At 41.0% G+C, this 24055-nt stretch overlaps 1 protein-coding gene across 5 annotated transcripts in view; it reads right to left on the reverse strand.

The window, feature by feature from the left end:
* Nucleotides 1–24055, reverse strand: part of BZW2 (basic leucine zipper and W2 domains 2) — a 77614-nt gene that overhangs the window by 41166 nt on the left and 12393 nt on the right. For 4 of the 5 annotated variants that reach the window (XM_073333787.2, XM_073333789.2, XM_073333790.1 and 1 more), the window contains one exon: nucleotides 6547–6611. In XM_073333787.2, the coding sequence (XP_073189888.1) occupies nucleotides 6547–6611 (65 nt within the window). Of the gene's footprint in view, nucleotides 1–1632; nucleotides 1882–2699; nucleotides 2938–6546; nucleotides 6612–24055 lie in introns of those variants that run through there. The other variant, XM_073333788.1, reaches the window with a different exon arrangement.

Below are 24055 nucleotides of genomic sequence, written 5' to 3' on the forward strand. Positions count from 1 at the left end.
ACACATACTCTGCATTGTCCTAACTACACTGACATAACTCCACCTCCATGAAAGGCGTAGGGCACTTACATTTGTGGGACAGGCTATAGTGTATACTCTGGCATAATTAGGTCAACGTAAGCTGCCTTACGCCAACCTAACTGTGCAGCATAGACTAGGCAGGAGGGTGTTTAAACAGAAACAATCATGAATTTTACATAGCATTTTGTCATCTGTTTTAGATATTGGTGGCAAGTCATAACAGCAATAATTACTTAAGAATATAATAGACTCTGCACATGAAGGAAAAAACCTCTCATTTACTAGTAAGAATGAAGATCTATTAAAAACCTAATCAAGTAAATGGCTCTGCCACTGCACCCTTAAAACTAGCTCTACTCAAACTACACCTCCTATTGGAGCAGGACCCAGAAGCTGTGGGGCATGTAATGAAAATGCTCTGCAATGGTTGGTGAGGAGTTTCAGTGTAGGTATTGATAATGAGAGTAACTCAATGGGGATTTTGGCAGGGCATTAAAGGGAATGGAAAGAAAAGAGAGGGCTTTGTGTGAAAGTTAGTGCTCCATGAAAATTCACTGAAAAAACCGTAGCAGAGTCATTCTGAGTAACCATGCTGCTTATTCACAGATATCTTGAGCCTCCTAGGGTCCTTCCCAGCATGGACTATAAAAAGCAATCATTTCACCTTAACTTGTAATAATGCCCAAAACGTTTTTATTTGTGCACAAGCAGCACAATAGCAGGAGCAGAATCATGAATGCTACCAAACAACCAAAGGAAGTACAAACTATTCCTCCTTGGGGAACCACAAGAGTATGTATTATTCACATGATATCAACAACATGCTAGGTGCTTTACAGACAGTTATGAAGACAAAGTCCGTACCCCTAAGAGTTTTAAACGTATAGATATTTTTATATTTTTCAGACAGGCAGGTTTAAAAATACCCATTTAATTTAATTTGGAAGGTTTTACTGTGTCTAGCACTATGGGGGCTGCGGACCACAGTGCAACACAAACACCACCACCACTAATATTTTCTACAGTAGTTTTAAACCCAGATACTTTTCCTGCCTACAAGCCTTCTTCCCATCTGGAACGTTCTACTATTTTCTTCTCTGTTGCAATCTAATGTGTGTAGGAAGAGGATTTTTTTTTAATTGCCTGAAAGTGATACACACCATTAGTGAAACGTTGTTTTCCTAACAACTAATGTCCCTAGAAGTGATGTGCTGAACCAGCACAAAAAGCTGAATAAGAAGCTGTCATCCTGGAATAGGAACAGCATGTGAAGTTGTCAAGTGCATAATTAGGGCCAGCTAGCAGTTCCACTCATTTCGCTTCTAGAAGTCACCCTCTTCCCCTGGGTACACATGCACCACATCATAAAATACATTTGAATCTTACTCTTTAACAAATGAATCTTAACCCTTCAACAAAAGACTCACAAGCCAGGGAAACTGAATTCATTCCTCCACAAAATCCATCCCGTCCCCTTTCGGACCTCATTTTACTGTATGAGTGTTTATTTTGAATTTCTACCGAACAATTTTCTTCCTGAAGGGCACCTTTTGCTTCACTTTTGATTCCTTTTGCTTCACTTCCTCCTGTGCTACGTTTACCCATACTCACCAACTTTCTGGCTAATAGCATCTGCATGGTTCTTTAGTTTGCCAGACTGTGTGTTTCTGAAGGATATACTCCCATCTCCGGTACCACAGGAATAGATCTGGGTCTCATGGGCCTGCATGAAGCACTGCCAATATGCCACTGGGCCCATGTGACACCTACAGTGTTTTATGTGGGCATGTGTTTTTCTAGCCTGGTCAGGCACTGGTGATTTTGCTCCAGATCCTACCCCCTCTCACACTTCACAGGAGCCTGAAACAGAAAAGGAAAGGAATACTCTGTGCAGTCACATCTATGCTCCAATATAGTAGGCTTGCATATATCTGTGCCATATGCACAAATCCTGGTCTGATCCCAACTATTGCAAATAGGACTACTGAAAAAAATAGCATTCAGTAGGAGTGTAGGAAAGACTGCACTGAGTAAGAGTTCACTAGAATTTTCCTATTTGTGCAAATAACCAAATAGTAGAGGCCGGAGTGCAACATTTAGCGACACCACCCAGGAAAAGCCCAAAGGGGGACTCCATCTCAGGGTATCACACATTGCAACACCACTCTAGTTCCCCCTGCCCCACTCTCCCTTCTTCTGCTTTAGTAATTTTAACTCCTAGCAACTAAAGCATTGTTAACAGATTAAGTTAGCAATTTCTTTAGTTGCCAGCAGACAACTAAGCTCTTCAGGGAAGGAACTGCATCTTACTAAATGTTTCCACAGCACTAAATACATTTGGAGTAATACAACATAACAGTTAAGCAGGAAGCAAGCTGAGAACCTGCCTCCTGAAAAAAAAAACAAACAGGCTTCTTCAAGGTTTTTCCAAGTTTGGCATCCTAAAAACAAGCCACCCAGAATCCAGTCACTTTGGCTTGGTCTACACTACAGAGTTAGGTCAATGCAAGGCAGCTTGTGTCAACCTAACTCTGTAAGCGTCTACACTAAAATGTCACTCCTGCCGATGTAACTCACCTGCTATGCCGATTTAATAACTTCACCTCCATGAGAGACATTGCACTTAGGTTGACGTAGTTAGGTCAACACAGTGTCCGTGTGGATGCTGCATTACTTACATCGACTTTAGTAGCCTCCAGGAGGTGTCCCACCGTGACGGCTCTGGTCACCGTTTTGAATTCCACTGTTCAATGGCCGCAGGTACATGCCCTTCCAGGAATGCCAACAACCACCTTAAATTGTTTCTATGTCCCACAGCAGGCTAGCCTCCAAGGAACTGTCATGTTTCCCACAGCAACACTGGCAGGGTTGGGAGGTTGGCAGAGGGCAAGGGGAGCCCAAACAGACAAAACATAGCTGGGAAGAGAGTAGCAGCAATGGTTCCCATCAGGCTAAATCCTCTTCAGAAGTTGACATGCTAGAGCACCACATGGGCAGACCACGACTAATGGCCCTGGCCATTGAGGACCTTGAACTTGATTCTTGGGCCACTTAATTAGGGAAGGTTTGTTTTGCTGAGGACACATGAGAACTCCTTAAAAAAAAAAAAGGCACTAAAAACAACAGTGCCACCAATGAAACGTGCATAGGAGTGGCATAGTAAGCCATATATTTTAGCTATTAGCAGACTATCATAATTTATTGGAGGAGAGGTCAAGGGACATACAGCTCCAAAAGCCTCTCCAGAAGAGAGGAACCAATAATTTAAAAGGATGCACACCGAAACTCATTGTAATTAGCTGCAAACAAACAATATCATGTAACTGTTCTGATAAATCCATTGTAAACCAGAGCAGTTAAAATCCCGGTAAAATTACAGATAATAGAATCAATTACTATAGCTGCCAGGATATAGCTATAATTCATATTCTCTCTCTCACACACACACACACACACAGATTTTGCTCACAGTGGTTTCTATAGTATCACATTCATTATTACCAATTGTTTCTCTTTCCAGTTAAAGTGAACTAGCACCATTCCTGGTAAGCAGCCCTTTATTGGCCCAATTCCCAGACTAAACACACAACCTACAGCAGCCAATGATCAGTAAAATACATTATAAAATGCACTGTGCACTCATAGGTTATATTTCACAAGAATACCTTGGTGATTTTGGCAAACCTGGTGCCGGCTCATACCAAGTCCCCAGGCCTCAATGAACTCTGACAAATGCATAGCTGGAAACCAGTCTGGCTTACCTGTGCGGTAGTACTGTTAAAATAGATATTTTAGTTATAAGAATGTGTTTAATTTTATGGAATCTTATAGGATGCTGCATGTATTAATCCTACTTATAATATCTGTATCCCATATTCTAAAGTAATGTTTAAATGTTGGTTCTGCAACTTTAACAATGTTTGCTAAGACTGTAAATCCCACACAGTAAAGGAGAAGCATTTTACCAAGTGTGAAGTGCTAGTTTACAACAAGAGCGGTTATCTCCTCTCCCAACAAAAGAAGGTCTACAGGCATCAGAGAAGCCATTGTGGACAAAAGACTCTATAGGTTGAAGAGGGTAATGCAAAAGCCTTCATCCCATCACAGCTTGAACACTATGAGAAGGGAATAAAAATACCTGTTGAGAAATTGTTATCCCTATGCTGCTTGAACTTGAAGAGGCAAAGATTTCTAAGCATAAGCAAGGGATCTCCTCCAGCTGTCTAGTTTGAATTAGCCCTAAAGGGCTTATAAAACTTGCATATTATATCAGCTGTCATCATCTTTTGGAACCTAAGACTGTATCTCATTTTTGTGTATGTGTTTACCTGCTTTAGCCTTATAAACTCTCTTATTTCTGTTCTTGATTAATACCTTTAGTTAGTTTATGAAAGACTGGCTATAAGCATTGTCTTTGGTGAGAGATCTAGGGTGCACTTGGCCTGGGGTAAATGACTGGTCCTTTGGGACTGGGAGTAACCTGAATATTGTTGTGATTTTTGGTGTAAGGGACCATCTGTCACAGAGGCAGGTTTGCCTGGGGCCACAGACTACTCACAGGGACTGTCTGTGGCTCCCTATTAAGGCTGTTATAGTTTCTGAGAAGTTCATACTTGTTACTTGGTTGATGAAATCTAAGTATAGAACACACCTCCAGTTTGGGGTTTGTGTCTGTTTCTTGACAGTCTGCCCTGATGTTGGCATTCATGGCCATGAGCCACTCCAGGCAGTGTGACAACCTTAATAAGTGGCATCAGCATTATTTAGACTATGTCAGGGTTCTTGGGTCTAATCATCACCCTGTCCTGTCATGTGGCATGGTCCTTTAAGAGGCTGGCAGGTTTGATACATATTTTAGAGACACACACACAAACCTGGAAGATGTTGGGTGAAAGGAAGTGGTCCCAGGAGTAAGAAATGTTTGCTGGGGCCAGGAGCTTTGCAGATAGGGTGGTACAAGGCTCTCCCTCTCACCTCACTAATTGGGGATGAGCAGAGAGAAGGGGACCAGCATAAAGGCTGCCTCCTCTCTCATAGCATTGCAGACACCAGGAGACACCAGCAGGGAAAGCTGGCCTGCTGAGAAGCCTGAAGTTTAAGGAAAAGGGGTCAACTGGCGAAGCTAGTAAAGGCTGTACAACTGGCTAATCTACAACCGAGATCCAGAGAAGAGAGCTGGGGAGACTCCTGTGTAAAGAGAAACTGCTGCAGTAATTAATACAACCCAGTCTTCTGCTTAAGGAAGGACTGAAAAGGGGTAATCCTGAGAAGGGTTTCCAGATCAGAGACTGTTTCAGGTGCAGAAAAGCAGAGGCTCCTGAAGGAAGGAGTCATCGACCCTTAGTTGGACTAAGCCTAAGGCAACAAATACCCCTGGGTATATTTGAGCAAGGCTCTACTTGTGCTTATGGCGGTCATTAATAAATGAGACCCTCAGAAGGGAGGCGCTCTTTGATTACAAAGATCTGTCTGGACTTCTTTGTAACCCAGGTGAAGGGAAGTTATACAGGGATCACCTGTGACACCATGCCTGACAGAAAGGGGGCACACTGGGTGACCCCTTTTCCATCACATAAATATAATACTTTCAAAATTTATGGAACCTTGAAAATAACGAGGGAAGATACTTGGTTATATTTAGACACATTTAATATTAAATTATTAAAACCCCATATGAAAAGGAATTTATTTTGTGGTATGTTAATTTTTTTAACGTGAATAAAAAAACAAACACTCTTAGAATCCATTGTCACAGTAAAAAATAAATATTGGAAAAAATGCATTCTTTAACTGTTTAAAGAATATTTAAGTTTTCAGACTGTTATCATAAAAGAAAGCACTATATGCCCATGGGATATTTGAGAGGTAGGAAGTTAGCTTCATTTTAGAAATCAGGGGCCCATTTTGGGAGATTGCGTAGATTTGACTCTAAAATCCTCATTAGCTGAAGTTCATTTCTGAACGCTGCTTGTCTTTTAAGAAACCCTTGGTAGTTGTGCTTTCTTAATCAAAAATGTGCCTTTACAGTGGCAGCTGGAAGAAGTGTCTAATCATCCTCAACCATTCTTCCTAATATCCAAATCTTCTGTAATCCTGGTTAAAAACTTGCTCTTCCCAGAGGCTACTGCACACTAATACAAACAAAGCCAAGCTGCAAGTGTCTTATATGTAATCCTAAATGTATACAAAAAGCATAAACTTTAAAAGGGGCAAAGAGTCCTGTGGCACCTTATAGACTAACAGATGTATTGGAGCATAAGCTTTCGTGGGTGAATACCCACTTCGTCGGATGCATAAACTTTAGTTACATTAAAAACACTACAGTATCCTTTACACTTGTGGGAGAATGGTGGTAGGTAGGAGGGGACACCTTAATCCTACTAAACTTCAGTTACTCCATCTGCTCGTTTTTTAGTCCTTCAACATCTGCATTTCAAATGAGAGGACAGCAGGCAATGCTTTATATGACTGTGATAATTCTAGTCACCTTCATGAAAAGGAAAAAAAATAAAGCATTTATCCTACCCCTCTTCCTAGTTTTGAACCGCTGGCCTGTTAGCACCGGCTTCTGATGTTTATTCATAAAATTTCTGCAAGAGAAAGAAAAATAGTTTAACTATGTATATTAATTTAATCAGAGTACTTACAGACGACACGGTCATGTGACAGTAAAGCAAAAAAGAAATTCATAGAATCCAGCAACACTGATGAAAAATTCATGTAAAAATTAGTTTTCATTATTTTAAAGACAAACAGCACTATAATTTTAACATATTCTGATTGAAATTTGTTTCCCTGACAAAGCTTGGTTCATGACAATACTATAAAAATGGAAGCTTTCATTCTACACAGAAATTTACCAGAAAATAATCTCAAAAGTTATATTGTCACAATATCCTTTGTCTTGCCTCTATTTCAAGAAATGTAAATTAGAGAAATTAATTACAGTATCAGATAATGAGTCTCAGGACCAAAAATAATCCTAGCTCGAATAAGGGCTAGCTTTAACCAGCCATAGGATCTTCTGTAGAATCATGATTTGTAAATTCATGAGCTGTAGCTCACAAAAGGTTATGCTCAAATAAATTGGTTAGTCTAAGGTGCCACTAGTACTCCTTTTCTTTTTATATAAATTGGCATCATTGTAATAGAATTTCCTGATTTCAAAGATAAAAAACAAAACTAAAACCCAGCAACACTTAAGACTATATTGAAACCTTATTATCTGACCTAGGTAAGGGACAACAGGGTGCTTCACTGGCTCAGGAGCAGACCAAACTGTGATTTACAAAAGTCACAATTCCTCCCCTGACTGCCCCTCACTCTGAGGAGGGAGTAAATTACTTCACCCTTTTTCAGAGAGCAACTCACTCTTGTCTTGTGCACCCAGTCAACTACATAGGCTGGCAGGAAGGGGAGCACAGAGGCATGGATCCTCCCACTCTCTGCCACTTCACTACCTATTTGCTTGCAGGGAGAATAGCCCCCGCTGTCCTCATGAGCAGACTAAAAATCTGAGCAAGAAAGCAAGGGGGAAACTGACTCCCGGGTATAGCCAACAAAGGGCTGCAATAATCTAGCCCTTAGTGATGGAAAAACAAATGACAACTCATGCCTTACAGAGTCCCATTGAAATCAATATGGGTTCTACAAAGATGTTTACAGGATCAAGTCTTTGGCAAATATTTCTTCCAAACACCAAATATATTTTCCTGTCCTATTCAAGTGTTTATAACCATGACTTGCATATTAGCTACTGAAGAACTGGGAAGAGATGTTATCGCCTTCTGTGTCCTGCACAAAATGGTACCTAGTTTTCCTCCATCAGCAATTTTGTATTTAAATAGATACTTGAAAATCTAGACGGCATTCCATTAAATAATATCAAGCTAGGACGAATATTGGGCCTAAACTACTGGAGAGTATCCCTTACATACAGACCTCAATTAATGTGAGATTACTCATTCATAATTATTAAATAGCCTATTATCTGATGAGCACCGCTATTCTTCAGTTTTACTAAGTATATTAGTATAATTGATTTAATTATATAGCTATATTTTGCATAAGCTTCACATCCTATATTGACAAATGAATGCAAATAAGTAATATAGAGTGAATATAATGAAGTTTCATAGTACCTATCAGTTCTCTTAGATCTCCCCCCCATCCTCCCCACAGAGGAGGTTATTGTTTGGACTGAGTAAGCCATTTCACATAATTCAGGACATAAAACTCTACCAAGATTCTTGACTCATCTGAGAGCACCCTAAAGTTTTACCTTTCACAAATCTTGTTTTTTTGGACCGTCAATAAAACTTAACAAAAAAACAAAACAAAAAGAAACCCCACACAACCAACCAACAAGTTTAAACACACACCCACATTTACACACAGATACCCTACCTCATTTTAGGCCCATTTGTTTACAAATGAAATAGAGAAGATTTATTCTACAGCAAGTCTCACTCATGCTACTGGTTTCAAAGCACACACTACACATGCCATCACCTCCTCCTAGGCTGAACAAAGTGAATTCTTGGTTTCACAGCGGGACAGATTCTATCAATTACAAATTACTGTACAGAGTGCAGAAGTAGAATCTGCCAGTTAATTGGTTGTCTGTATCCCAGTAAATTAGTTTTTGAACAACCCTCCCAACAATGCTCTAGTGATATAATCTACTCCAATTTCTGAGATGTCTATCTTTTCCAGTTATAATTAGGGCTGGAAATTAATCACAGTTAGGGCATGTGATTAATGTAAAACATATAAACTCAATTTAAAAAAAAGTTATGATTAATCATCGTGTTAATCACACTGTGAAACAGTTATAGAATACCAATTTAAATATAAATATTTTTGGATTTTTTTCTACATTTTCAAATATACTGATTTCAATTACAGCACAGAATACAAAGTGTACAGTGCTCACTTTATATTGTTTTTATTACAAATATTTTCACTGTAAAAAAGATAAACGAAATAGTATTTTTCAATTCATCTCCTACAAATCCACTCAGGCCTACTTCTTGTTCAGCCAATCACTATGACAAACAAGTTTGTTTACATTTACAGGAAATAATGCTGCCTGATTCTCATTTACAATGTCCAGCTACAACCATGCCATGCGAACGCCTGTTCTGAAAATGAGAACAGGCGTTCGCATGGCATGGTTGTAGCTGGCGTTGCAAGGTATTTCCATGCCAGATATGCTAAACATTCATATGCCCCTTCATGCTTCGACTTGTAGGCTCTAAAATTTCACATTGTTTTGTTTTTGAGTGCAGTTATGTAAAAAAATAAATTCTACATTTGTAAGTTACACTTTCACGATAAAGAGACTGCACTACAGTACTTATATGAGGTGAATTGAAAAATACTATTTCGTTTATCTTTTTTACAGTGAAAATATTTGTAATAAAAACAATAAAAAGTGAGCACTGTACACTTTGTATTCTGTGTTGTAATTAAAATCAACATATTTGAAAATGTAGAAAAACATACAAAAGTATGTCTAATAAACTAAAATTGGTATTCTATTATTAACAGTGTGATTAAAAACTATGATTAAACACAACTATTTTTTTAATCTTGCCATTAATTGCAATTAATTATTTGACAACCCTTATGTCGTCACTAGCTGCCCTTCTGTTGGTCGTTCCAACAGTGTTTCACTTTTGTAACTCAGTAGATCAGTCTTTTCGAGTCCAGAGCTATGACTTATATGGGTTTATGAAATGACAGCACACCTGAGAGAAAAAGCATAAAGGGCCAGAAAAGTTTAGAGTCATGATTGGCTTTGCTGCCTTCAAGTTGTAACATAAGAAAAGACCTAACCAGCAGTTACAATTTTGCATACTGAGAATATCCTCTCTCTCAAAAACAAATGAGCAAACAAGCTACAGTTTTACCAGAAATTAAGAACATTTCAAAGAAGGTACAGTTAAACTGCTTAGCCAAGCCTCTGGCGATGAACTTGCCTACTTAAGTCCCAGGCAGACTGCAAAGAGCTACAAAAGGATTTCTCAAAACTGGGTGACTGGGCAAACAAAATGGCAGATGAAAGTCAATGTGCATAAATGCAAAGTAATGCACACTGGAATACATAATCCCAACTATACATATAAAATAATGGGGTTTAAAATTAGCTGTTACCACTCAAGAAAGATCTTGGAGTCATTGTGGATAGTTCTCTGAAAACATCCACTCAAAATGCAGCGGCAGTCAAAAAAACAAACAGAACGTTGGGAATCATTAAGAAAGGGATAGATAATAAGACAGAAAATATATTGCCTCTCTATAAATCCATGGCACACCCACATCTTGACTACTGCGTGCAGATGTGATCGCTCCATTGCAAAAAAGATATTGGAATTGGAAAAGGTTCAGAAAAGGGCAACAAAAATGATTAGGGGCATGGAACAGCTGCCGTATGAGGAGAGATTAATAAGACTGGGACTTCTGAACTTGGAAAAAAGACGACTAAGGGGGGATATGATAGAGGTCAAAAAAATCATGACTGGTGTGGAGAAAGTAAATAAGGAAGTGTTATTTACTCCTTATAACACACAAACTAGGGGTCACCAAATGAAATTAATAGGTTTAAAACAGCAGCAGCAGGTTTAAAACAAAGAAAAGGAAATATTTTTTCACACACCGCAGTCAACCTGTGGAACTGCTTGCCTGAGGATGTTGTGAAGGCCAAGACTATAACAGGGCTCAAAAAAGAACTAGATAAATTCAGAGAGGATAGGTCCATCAATGGCTATTAGCCAGGATGGGCAGGGATGGTATCCCTAGCCTCTGTTTTCCAGAAGCTGGGAATGGGCGACAAGGAATGGATCACTAGACGATTACCTGTTCTGTTCATTCCCTCTGGGGCACCTGACACTGGCCACTGCTGGAAGACAGGATACTGGGCTAGATGGACCTTTGGTCTGACCCAGTATGGCCGTTCTTATGTTCTTACTTTCATTCTGAGAGTTAAAATCAAGGATGGTGAATGAAATGGTACAGTGAAGCTTAGAAAGCGTTGTAGGAGCTGAGGCTCTCCAGTGAGTAGAGTCCAGCAGTCTCTCTTCTGGAGTGCTCAGGAACTTCAGAGGAGGATGGAGAAAGACAGATATATCCCTTTACCAACGGACACCATATCTAGAGTACCAGTAAATGCTTTCTGCATGAAGTAGACAGATAATACTGCCATCAATGCCTGCAGGTTTTAAGTCTTCCAGCTAGTGACCAGCTAGATTTGACACATCTATTTTGCCCGTGTAACAAGCAATCATTTGTGATAGAGTTTGATGTGTACTAAAAAATAAAAAATAAAAAAAAAAAATCTGCATTTCCATAAGTCTGCTACTAATAGTGGATTTTATGTTTGTGTTCTGCTAGTCATTGTAGTATCTCATTTGGTTGGAAATAATGTTCTCACTGCAGCAAACATAAGGATGTTAGTTTCAAGAGGATACAGAAACCTTCCAGCAATCTGGGAAAGAAAACAAAGCAAACCATACAATATGCATGAATTAAGTCTATTGTCACAGCCCTTCAAAGCATAAACAAGCCAGAAGACTGGTATTAATACACCTTAACTCCATCAGTGAAAACACACCAGCTTTCCTTTGGGGCAGCAGAATGGAAAACCAGCCTGCCTTCCCCTCAGTGAAGTAGATAAGACTTCCCAGCAGCTGTGCAGTCTTCCATTTTTACATTAATTTCTACTACTGTACATTTTCCTTGTGGTGGGGGATGGGGATGTCTCTTTTTTCAATACTAGAAAACATTTTTCACATACCTGAAGCTTGACAATTAGATTTTAAAATTGTTTTTCTGGACATCAAAGAGATGCCCTTTAACAGAACCTGGGAACAAACAAAACTTCCCACTTGCGGTAAATTTAATCAACAAAGGTTCAGTCCAACAGCAGTGACTCTTGAGCAGTTATTAGGAGAAGCACAGGATTTGCCTTGTTCTATATTTAGCTTTAAATGCATTGCACTCTAATCTGCTCCAGTGAGGGTCAGCCTTTATAAGGGACTCACTAAAGCACTGGCCCAGGAGCAAAAGCACTTCCATCAGGAAATTGCAGAAGCGCTAGCATGAGCAAAACAGTTCCTTTCTAAAGAGCTACATCTAACACCCATCCACAGTGCAGATAAAGAACATACACATCTTGAATATTAAATTGTATACAATGTGTTGCTCACAACAAAATATACCTATAATGTATAATGAGGCAACAAAACACTCAGGACCTTGAACTTTTACATAAGATCTCCACACTGAAATGAGCCATTTTCAGGAAGCTCAGTGCCAAAGGAGAGTTCTGTAATTCCAGCTAGAACAACTCTAATTGTTTCTGGGAGCCCAGAAGTACTGGGGAAAAGGAGGAACACAGGAAGTCGTGACTCTTCAGCATGCCTCTCTCAGCCAAGTGGAGTTCCACAAAAGTTAGGAGTGGCTGGGCAGAGGTTGGGGCATACCTGCCCTTGATTCTCTCCTCAGGACCCAAAAGATCTCTCTGCAGAAGTTAATGCTGCTAAGGACAGTCTTGATTTCTGCTCCATATCCAAAAATGTTTCCAAAACAGGAGAGATATCAAAGACAGAGATAGGCTGCCTGCGGCAGAGTAGACTGGACAAGATCACAGGGCAGCCCATATCACATTCCAGGAGGGTTCCCTATGGATCCTGGGGATAAGAAAGGACAGGAAGCTCTTCAAACTCATTTCCAAAATCCACTGAACAGCAAAAAAAATACTCTATAAGATGAACCTTGCCTAGTTCCTTGGGTTCTCTGTCCTCCTCCCATGCATGATAGTATGGATGGCTCTGATATAGCAGTAAGAAATCAAATCTTTTGTAACTCTCTCTAGATCAGGGGTGGGCACACTTTTTGGCCCGAGGGCCTCATCTGGGTATGGAAATTGTATGGTGGGCCATGAATGGTCATGAAACTGTGGGTTGGGGTGCAGGAAGGGGGTGAAGGCTCCGGCTGGGGTTGCGGGTGCAGGAGGGTGCTCTGGGCTGGGACCGAGGGGTTTGGAGGGCAGGAGGGGGATCAGGGCTGTGGCAGGGGGGTAGAGCATGGGAGGGGGTCAGAGGTGCAGGCTCTAGGCGACGCATACCTCAAGCGGCTCCCAGAAGCAGCAGCATGTCCTCCCTATGGCTCCTAAGCAGAGCCATGTCCAGGTGTTTTTGTGTTCTGTCCTATCCTGGCCAATGGGAGCTGCAGGGGCGGTGCTTGTGGCTGGGGCAGTATGCGGAGCCCTCTGGCTGCCTCTACGCATAGAAGCTGGAGGGAGAACATGCTGCTGCTTCTGGGAGCTGCACAGACTGGGGCAAGCCCCGGACCCCCTCCCCAGTGGGAGCTCGAGAGCTGAATTAAAACATCTGGAGGGCCGGATGGGACCCCTGGGCTGTAGTTTGCCCACCCCTGCTCTAGACATATCTAGGACAGGTCTTTGGTTACAAAAGGAGATAGCACTAGTTGCTTATATTCTCCTGAAAAATGTCTGTAAATTTTCACAAGTTCAACCCACTTCGCTGTCTCTTTAACCTGTTTGATCTAACATCACATGGCGAAAGGGGCAAAAACAAACAGTTGTAGCTGTTTAGTAGTCTTTATAATTAGATACTGACAGCTGGACTCAAATGCCCTCATTGCCTTGAGCCTGCTTATGGGAGTCCTAAATTAACAAACAGTGACAGGCTAAATGGTTCAGATAAAAGAAAAGCAACAAGCTCGAACCAAAACCACAATCTGAGGTTTGGGGTGGGAAAGTGGGGAGAGAGAGAGAGGGGAAACCAAAATCAAGAATTAACTTTTAGTTTGTTTATCTAAAACCTTCATAGCCCTCTTCATTTTCTGCCAAGACTAGAAGCTGAAATATCTACAAGCCTCAGTTCTTGTAAGATATCAAGCTTGGACTGAAAACAGGAAATATTGGAAACCTATTTCCATACCACATATTTTTAAAAGGCATTATTTTAGTCTAATTATCTTAACAGAAGCTCTGAAGCATCCAAGATTCTCCAAACACTATTAATATGCCCAAGATCAAAGTTATATGTAACAGCTGGTCCACCACAGTAAAAATTCACCATAATGACCACAGAAAGTGGTAAATCAATGCCAGGCATTGTCAAACGTGAGAGACTGTTTAAACTCTGCTGAGATTTTGTCTGTCTACACTGGGAATTTTAACAAAATAATTTATCCGCTGGGGTAGATTGCAACACCAGGTATAGACAGCCTTCTGGTTCCCGCTGTGGCGCTCCACACCATGTTGCGTAGACCTGTGCTGAGCATGTTTGATTGCCGCAATGCTAAAAGAGTTGCTGGAGCCCCATTAATACCAGGATTCTCAGTGGCACAGACATTAGCAAGAATTGGAATTCTTTCCCCAGTATAGACAAGACCTATAAGGCATGAGTGCGCCACACCATCAAGTTATAGAGAAACAGAGCCTCCCGCCAGTATTTTTCATTGGCCATCTTTAATCTGCATGCGGAAGATCAGATACCATGACTAGGAGGTTTCTGAGTCTCTATACTTCTGGGAAATGTATTAAATGTCTCTAATCTCTCACCATCAGTCAAAGCAGCATCTTTTTTTGGTTCCAGGCTCAGATTTTAAGAGCCAAACTACCAAGTAATGAGTTGCAGAACTCCAGTGGCACAAAGAATCACAGAATTGTAGGACCAGAAGGGACCCCGAGAGGTCTTTTAGTCCAGTCCCCTGGATAACACTCAAGTACTATTGAGATCAGTGGCCGTTCTCCCACTTACCCTATCTGCACCCCTGCCCCAAAGCCAGGAGCTAGACATGGGCCAAGAGTGGGGCTGGGGCCGAAGCTGCGTCCATCGACGAAGGTGGGGCTGGGAACAGAGCTGCAGCCGGGCCACAGTCGGGAGGAGAGGCTAGGGGCAGGGCCAGATGTAGGGCTGGGAGCTGGGGCCAGAGCAGAGCTGGGGATGGAGTGGGGCTGCATGGCACTCCCTCCCCATCCTCCATGGGAGTTGGCCCTGTCCCCACCGTGCCCTCCGCCGGAACATTCCTCCACACCCCCATAGGGGGGCACACCCCACAGTTTGGGGACCACTAATCTAGACCATCCCTGACAGGCGTTTCTCCGTCATGGGAGATTTTTAAGAGCAGGTGCCACAACCTGCCTAGACAATTTATTCCAGTGCTTAACTACCCTGACCGTTAGGAAGATTTTCCTAATGTCCAACCTAAATTGCCCTTGCTGCAATTTAAGCCCATTGCTTCTTCTCCTAGCCTCAGAGTTTAATGAGAAGAATTTTTCTCCCTGCTCCTTGTAACAACCTTTTAGGTACTTGAAAACTATTGTGTCACTCCCAGTCTTCACCAGACTAAATAACCCCAGTTTTTTCAATCTTCCCTCAAAGGTCATGTTTTCTAGACCTTTTATCATTTTTGTTGCTCTTCTCTAGACTTTCGCCAATTTGTCTACATCTTTCCTGAAATGTGGCACCCAGAACCGGACACAATACTCCAGTTGAGGCCTAATCAGCGTGCAGTAGAGCAGAAGAATTATTTCTCATGTCTTGCTTACAACACTCCTGCTAATACATCCTAGAATGATGTTTGATTGTTTTTTTCAAGTGTTATACTATTGACTCATATTTAGCTTGTGATTCACTATGACCCCCAGATCCCTTTCTGCAAAACTCCTTCCTAAGCAGCCATTTACTACTTTGTTTGTGTGCAACTGATTGTTCTTTCCTAAGTGGAGTGCTTTGCATTTATCCTTATAGAATTTCATCCTATTTTCTTCAGACCATTTCTCCCATTTATCCAGATCATTTTAAATTTTAATCCTATCTTCCAAAGCACATGCAACCCCACGCAGCTTAGTACAGTCCACAAACTTTATAAATGTATTCTCTATGCCATTATCTAAATCACTGATGAAGATATTGAACAGAACTGGACCCAGAACTGATCTCACTTGATCTGCCCTTCCATCTAAACGGTGAACCATTGATAACTCTCTGGGAATGGTTTTCCAACCAATAATGCACCTACCTTATAGTAGCTCCATCTAGGTTGTATTTCCCTAGTTTGTTTCTGAGATGGTCATGCAAGACACTATCAAAAGCCTTACTAAAATCAAGATATACCACATCTACCGCTTCCCCACTATCCACAAGGCTTGTTACCGTGTCAAAGAAAGCTATCAGGCTGGTTTGACATGATTTGTTATTGACAAATTCATGCTGTTACTGATCACTTTATTATCTTCTAGGTGTTTGCAAACTGATTGCTTAATTATTTGTTCCATTATCTTTCTAAGTACTGAAGTTAAGCTGACTGGTCTGTAATTCTCTGGGTTGTCCTTATTCCCCTTTTTACAGAGGGGTAAATATAGTGCCATTTTCCAGGCCTCTGAAATCTCTCCCGTCTTCCATGATTTTTTGAAGATAATCACTAATTGCTCCGATAGCACCTCACTTAGCTCCTTGAGTATTCTAGGATGTATTTCATCAGGCCCTGGTGCCTTGAAGACATCCAACTTGTCTAAATAATTTTTAACTTGTTTTTTTCTTTGTTATTTTAGCCTCTGATCCCACCTCATTTTCACTGGTGTTCACTATGTTAGAAGAGCTGTCCTGAGCAATCCTACTAGAGAAAACACCACATGCCAGTAAACAGCACACAGCTCTTTGTGCTGTCTGCAAAAGTAGCAGAGATTTAGATTATGAACTAACAAAACCTGTAGGTGGAAAATTCATAAATCCCTTTCAGTAGTGAGGAACACATTATCATAAGGAGATGACAGGTTAGAGCAGATGTAGCTGGATGTGATGTAACTATAGTTTCTTGCCAAATTCTTGTCAAGCTTCCCACTGTGATATTTAGCTGGTGTTCAGATTCTTTTTTCCCCTCTACCTCCACAGTCATATCAGAGTGAATTAGTATAGTGTGTGAAGAGCAAAACCAAGGAACACCTTTTACGCAACTTATAGGCTCATCACAGTTGTCGCCAGACAGCAACTGCTGCAATTACAGCTGTAAAACATTTTCTGTTATAAACATTTTCTTACACCCATAACTTTCTGAGAAATTCACCTGAGGGGAGGAGGGTTAAACCTTTCCAGATTTGGTCTCTGTCAAAAGGTGAAAGTTCTTGCTAAGTCTGAGCTAATTTCACTGCTGGCCAGTATTGTCATAAAGAGTAGCAATGTCGCTCCCTACAGCCAAGAAGTTTCACTGATGCTGGTTAGGAAAAAAGAGCAGCTAGAGATCTAATCCTCTGCTGCTTCTGAGCCAGGAGATGGGGAGATGCTGGGGGTGGGAGGGACTCTCCCTCTCCTATTATATACCCACCACCATCCTCTCCTCCATGAATAGCGTCACTCTACTGGAGCAACAAAGGGAAACTGCCAGGACCCGATCACTTTCATGGCCATTTGGGCAGCAGAAACTGACCAGTATCCTGTTAATTTCAGGTTTTACAGTAATATGTACAGTATTTCCAGAGTCATTCCCTGCCCCACCAAAAGAAAATATAGGTCTTACAAAAGATGCCAGCTCAAGAACACCAGAGACTGGAGAGCTTTATTTAGCCACAGCACAAATGCAGCAAGAGAACAGCACTGGAAGCCTCCACATTTACCTTGGCATTGTGCCTGGAACAGCCAGCACTAGGGATGAGAAGTTAGAGCCTTAGGGGATAGTGCACTTACTTAACGAAGATCAGATTCTGATACCTTCACTCACACCCAGTAGCACCTTACTCCACAAGTAACTTAGATGGGACTACTTATGGAATAAGATGCTGTTTAACAGGAGCGTACCAAAGTCTGGTCCTTAATATTTAAATAAGTGATCATTATTAATCCTGTGTTTCTCTGCTGGAAAGTTACCTCCTGTTTTATGAATGGATTTTTCTTATTACTGTATAGCACATGAGGCAACTACATACCGACCTCTACTTTCATATTTGGAAGAGTGCCACAGTTGCCACTGGATATCTTGTTAAGATAGTGTAGTGGCAGATTACAAAATATAGTAGGTACTAAATATAACTAGGGGGAAATTTTTCTTTATTATTAATGCCTGGTGAAATTAAAACAAAGAAGAGGGTAAAGAGTATACCATCATGTGTTAGCTGCTGACACTTGAAAAACTGAGTATCAGTAACGGAAGTTTTTTCAGAAACTGTGATTAGGCACAGATAAAAGATAGTTTTGTGAGGATGATGTACTCCCAGAAACTTTTAATTTAGCATTCTTCTTGCAAGAGTTTTGTGCTGCTAGAGGATGTCAAAACAATGTACATTTTGGAATACTACAGTATTTCTAAATAAGATACCTGACTGGTGTTAGGTTAAGGTACAAACTCACAGCTGGCATGTCCTTCCAGAACAAATATCTCATGGGAGAAGAAGTGGATTAGAGGTGTTGGTATAATTAGGGGTCAAATTAGAAAAAAAAACCTGAAAGTATAATACTCTTCCAAGCTTCACACACAAAATCCATTCCACTTACACCTGAAGCCACTCAATACATTTTTCAGATGTTCAGACTATGATTTTTCAAATGCATGGCTGTATTGTTTAGCCTTAAAAATGTAAGCAGAGTTTATCCCAGAAACCATAATGGCTAGAGACTAAAAGAAAGTAAATTGAGATTCGGGTGAATAAGCCAGCAACATGAAAGAGGTACCAGTATGTTATAATGCCACATCTTGGCCCAATCTAATTTAAACAAACTTTAGCAGAGGCGGTTGTAGCAGAGCTAGTCCATAATGCATTTGGGAGAAACCTACTTATTAGAGTTACTCTATGGTTTTTCTATTGTAGGAGTAATTTATTCAGGAATTTAAAAGGTTACCAGACACCTGCTTACAAAAGTACTATGCCAGCTAAATACAAGACAGTATGAAAGAACTTGGGTGATGAAAGGGAGCACCAGCAACCCCCACCCCACAACCCCGACACACACCCACACCACCCATTGGTAAAGGGGAGGACACAGGTTCCTACTAGGGTGCTGTCCTGGGACCCTGCACAAGTGCTTCATCTTCTAAACCAGTCTCTGGCTTGTAGGTACTTGATAAGTTTGAAACTCCCCATCTCCATGCTGGAAGCTAGAAGGATCCATTTTCTCCCTATGTCCTCTCTTCCCAATTCCTGGAGTCTCCTACTGGACAGAAGTGGGTTTTGCTATTGTCAGCAACACCAAGCTTCTGGCTGGTATGAGAGAGTGGGGTCCTCTTCTACACAACCCATCTCTTCTGCTTTGTTACGTCCTCCTCCCCAACAAATAGCTTTTAGTGCTTGCCTCTCCTGCTACTAGCTTTCTCCAGAAGTAGCAGAATAAATAACATTTTTTCAGTGCCACTGCTGCAATTAATAGCACCAGTAAAACTCATCTGAGAGACTTCACAGTTTCATTTTTCTGATACTTAAAGTTCTTAGCACCAGCAAAGGCAGTGGGGCTGTCCACTGACTCAGAAATACAGCATTGTAGTAGTGGAAATCCTTGTCTTCAGAAGGATAAAGGGCTAGATTTAAAAAACATTGAGAGTAGATTTTTACAGGGAAAAAAGCCTCCAACTGCCAGGAGAGTTCCCTACTCGTCATTAGGTGGATTTTTCAAGCAGTAACCATACAGCAAGAACTCTAGTGGCAAATGATACTCCTCTAAGAGAATCTGCCTTCCTGCCTTCTCAGCACAGCTCCTGCCTGTCATGGAGAGAGAGAGAGAGAGGCATTTTGTTAAACTATTCATTTATTTTGTATATATAGGCTTTTTACTCGACATAAGTATGTTGCCTACGCTTTTACAGGTTTATTTAATCAACTAAACACACATACAGGAAAGAGTTATTAATAGGCAAGACATTCTATGTTTTTACGCAGTGAAAGCCTCTGCTTTAATAAAAGCCAACTGCTATAAGCAGCAATGCAAGTTTTACAGTAGGATTCTGTTCTTTTAGAGAAGGTGCTAGATGAGGCAGATCACCAAGTTAACATGTTCCTTTTTAACCTCAGGTTTATAAAGCAGTTTTGGGAAACCTGAATTCTAATATTCCCTGGTTAAAAAGATACAGTGCAGGATGTAATCAGCAGTGATGTTGGATGTTATGCATATGTAGAAACTAACTCAGATACTCTAAAAATGTCAGTTCATGTCAATTATGCTGTGAGCAATGTTCACTTGGAAAGAGAAACCCTACAACCAATTAATAACACTCCATATCTCGTTACCAGTCTCCTAATCCCTGTAGCTATTTCTTCTCTCTCATGGTTGGTTAGTTACAATCCAGAAAAGACAGATATTTTCAGAGGGGCCAGTAATATTGGTGATATAGTTATTCCTGAAGTCCATGATCTAATATAAACCAGTAAATATTCAGATGCACAGAGACCACTTTATCAGACATACTAAGTTTGTTTTCTTGGCAGTTACTGATGTAATTCTGTTCAATACAAGCTGTAAATACATAAGCAATTTTGTTGCGGTCATTTGGAAGTTGACGTGCAATCATTCAAAATACAAACGGCAAAACAAAAATAATAATCAGCTATAATCATCTTTCTGGGCTAATTAGGTAAATACACTACCTACAGCATTAGAGCAAATACTAGGCCACCATTTAGCAAATGGAGCCACCGTGGCTGCATGTGGCCACCAAGGGGTTTCCCTGCAGCCATGGCAGTTTCCTGGGCAGTGGGGAAGGAAGCATCAGGCCCTCTCCTTCCTCCCTGCTGCTCCTGCATGTGCCGCCTTTCTGGAGACACAGGTGGGACACACAACGCTTAAGGAGCAAGGTGAGTTGGCGAGGAGGGGGTGAGAAGGCGAGTGGCAAGGAGAGCAACCGGTGGGAGGGCCTGGCAGGGGAGTAAGTAGGCGAGGGGTGAGCCTCCAGCAGGGTAAGGAGGCAGGCCGGGGGGGCTAGCTGCAAGCGGGGGAGTGAGGAGATGAGCGGTGAGCCACCAGCGAGCAGTGGTTCTCGCACCAGGCTGGGGGTTGAGGAGGGACACAGGAGCCGGGTATGGGGTGAGGAGGTGAGCGGCGGGTGCATGGGTATCAAGTAGAGCCCCCCCTTTGGAGAGGCTAGCCCCCAACTCCACCCCATCTGCCTGTGCTCCCCCTCCCCCAGCAGCTGGAGCCCCGAGACCCACTGTGCCTGCAGCCACAAGCCCCCCACCCAGAGAAGCCCCAAGCACCCCTCCCCCTCCACAGCCGGAGAAACCCCGAGCCCCACCAATTGCCCAGAGTCGTCCCAGGCCAGCCACAGCCATGCCTCTCCTCCCCTCCCCAGAACCAAGCCACCAGATATCTTTTTCATTATTATTTGGACTTCTATTATGTCAAAGCATTTTTAAATTTATTTCAGAATTGTTACATAGACAACCACTTTTACCAAAAAAGCAAAAGAAACAATAATCAAAAAGACAAGAGTACAAAGCACCTTATTTGTGTTTCTATTCTGTTAGGTCCAGTAATGAGAGAGATAACTGTGCATAATTTTTATTACTGAGTCTGCAAAAAAAATCCCCAAACTGTACATAACTAGATTACAATGATTTGGATGTATATGTGTGCATATTATTTTATTAACTTTAGGAAAAAATAAATAATTTTAGGAGAAAGCGTCAGTGTGGCCACCAGCAAGAGTCAGTGGCCGCAGTCTGAGGCCACCAAAAAAATTGTTGCAAGAACCGATGTATTAGGCACAATGCCAACATATGTAGGTCACCTGCTCACCTAACAAAGCAATTTCACCACCTTCATTTGGACGGCAATTAGCCCCATAGGAGCTCATATTCTAAAAGGAACATTAGTGGAGGGAAAAGAGGGAGTAAAGAAATAGATGGAAGAAACAGGAGACAGTGAACAAACAATGAAGACAGATATCTTTGGATATTACCCTTCAATCAGTGATAAAAGTATCTCAACCCAAAGATTATCTAGTTGATCTAGAGAATCCAAGATTCAGAATTACACAAATCTTAGCCCATGTCCATTTTGGAATTAAAATAATTAAATAAAAAACATGGTGGTGAAGTTGTTCCTTCTTCCACCAAACAGGTATGTTATGTAGTGCTGAGGATGAAGATACCAGTGCATGAAGGGACAATAATGAAGACAGGTCATCACTTTGAAAAATTTCAGATCTATGATTATAAAATTCTTCTCCTCATTTTGAAAAACTGTGGAAAGAATTCAGTGAAGTCAATTTGCCTCAGAAGTGCTCTGACTGTGGTGGGGGAGGAAAGCAAACATTTCACCTCTGTTTGACATCAGTTAGTTGCTGTGAAAATTCTGATGTCATAATCATAATCTTTACTTTAGGTGGAGAACAAACAGCAGGAGCAGATGAAATCAAACAAAGATTTTCCTTTCACAAAAGTATTTACCATTATAAAGAGTGAGTGAAGAGAAGTAAGTTATTCTAATCAGAATGGACCAAAATCTACTTACAGTGGAGTGAACTCAGACTAACGCTATTGACTTCAGTGAATTACGCAGGGCTTACACTGGTGTAACTGGTCAGAATTTGAGTCAACATTTCCCCCTTTAAGAAACCCAGCCTAAACTAGATGTTGTCTCACCAGGACAAATACAAGTAACACAGTGACCTGGGCCAGTCATCTTGATTCACCACAAGACTCAACATTCATGTTTATAACATTCCAAACTGAATGCTGTCACAAGTAATGAATACATTTTTTGTGCATTTGTGACTTGAAGCAACAACCTTTTGGTAGCAGAGAGAAATATAAAACTATAGGAAATATATGATGCCAGTAACTTACCCAGCCTCTGAAGTGGATAAAAACCTCCAAATTCTCACCTTCTCAGAGATTCCTCATCCATTAAAACTGGATTCAGACCTCTTCCTTTTCTCCACCACCTTCCTCCCACAAGCAAAATCTTCACCAAGGCAGCTGATTTTGCATTCTTTGCATATACAAAACTGCCATTGGGAACAGGAGTTTTGAATGTGAAAAGTGCACTACTGAGGCCCCTGGAATGTCATTGGTGTCAGGAATATAGAATCTGGCCCTCATTATAGCAGAATCTTTTGGTTTGAAAAATTTCAGGTTTCAGAGTAGCAGCCGTGTTAGTCTGTTTTCGCAAAAAGAAAAGGAGTACTTGTGGCACCTTAGACACTAACAAATTTATTTGAGCAAAAGCTTTCGTGAGCTACAGCTCACTTCATCGGATGCTGTAGCTCACGAAAGCTTATGCTAAAATAAATTTGTTAGTCTGTAAGGTGCCACAAGTACTCCTTTGGTTTGAAAAAGTTACTCAAGAAGGAGTTCATTTTTACAGCGGTCTTAAAAAAAAATCTGTTCGTAAAACATCAAAAAAAGCAAAACACATGCCTTAAGGAATGTTAAGGTGATGTTCCAATCATGTAAATGTATACTTGTTTAACCTTCCGCACATGAGTAGTCCCAACAGAAGTGAGTAACTCACTGAAGTCAATGCAATTAGTCTGAGTTTATCCCAGGGTAAACAGATTCTTGTTCATTCTGATTAGAATAATTTCTGTGTTCCTCTTCACGCACTCTTTAAAATGATAGCTATTGTCAGGAAAGCAGAATCTTTATTTGATTTCATCTGCTCCTGCTGTTTATTTTCCACCTGAAGTCCATTTTGTATTATTGGCATCAGAATTTTCACAGCAACCAGTTGATGTCAAACAGAGGGTTATAACTTCAGCTAACGATTAAGCAGCAGGAACAGACAAACTATAAAGACAACCAAGACCTTGTTTTTATGCATATGCATTCTGTAAGAAGAAGAAAAATTAAAACAGAAGATAATGTATTGTGACAGGTTCGGGACAGATGGCTACAGGAGAGCGATAGAAGGCAAATATATTAGCCCTAGATTAAGCAGTCCCCTTTTTCCTGAGTAAGGTAGCAGGGGCGGTTCCAGAACAATCAGGAACTTGCCAGAACCAATTAAGGCAGGCAGGCTAATTAGGAAATCTGGAGCCAATAAGAAGCTGCTAGAATCAATTAAGATAGGCAGGCTAA

This window comes from Lepidochelys kempii, chromosome 2 (assembly GCF_965140285.1).
Source record: "Lepidochelys kempii isolate rLepKem1 chromosome 2, rLepKem1.hap1, whole genome shotgun sequence".
Classification (NCBI taxonomy): domain Eukaryota; kingdom Metazoa; phylum Chordata; order Testudines; family Cheloniidae; genus Lepidochelys; species Lepidochelys kempii.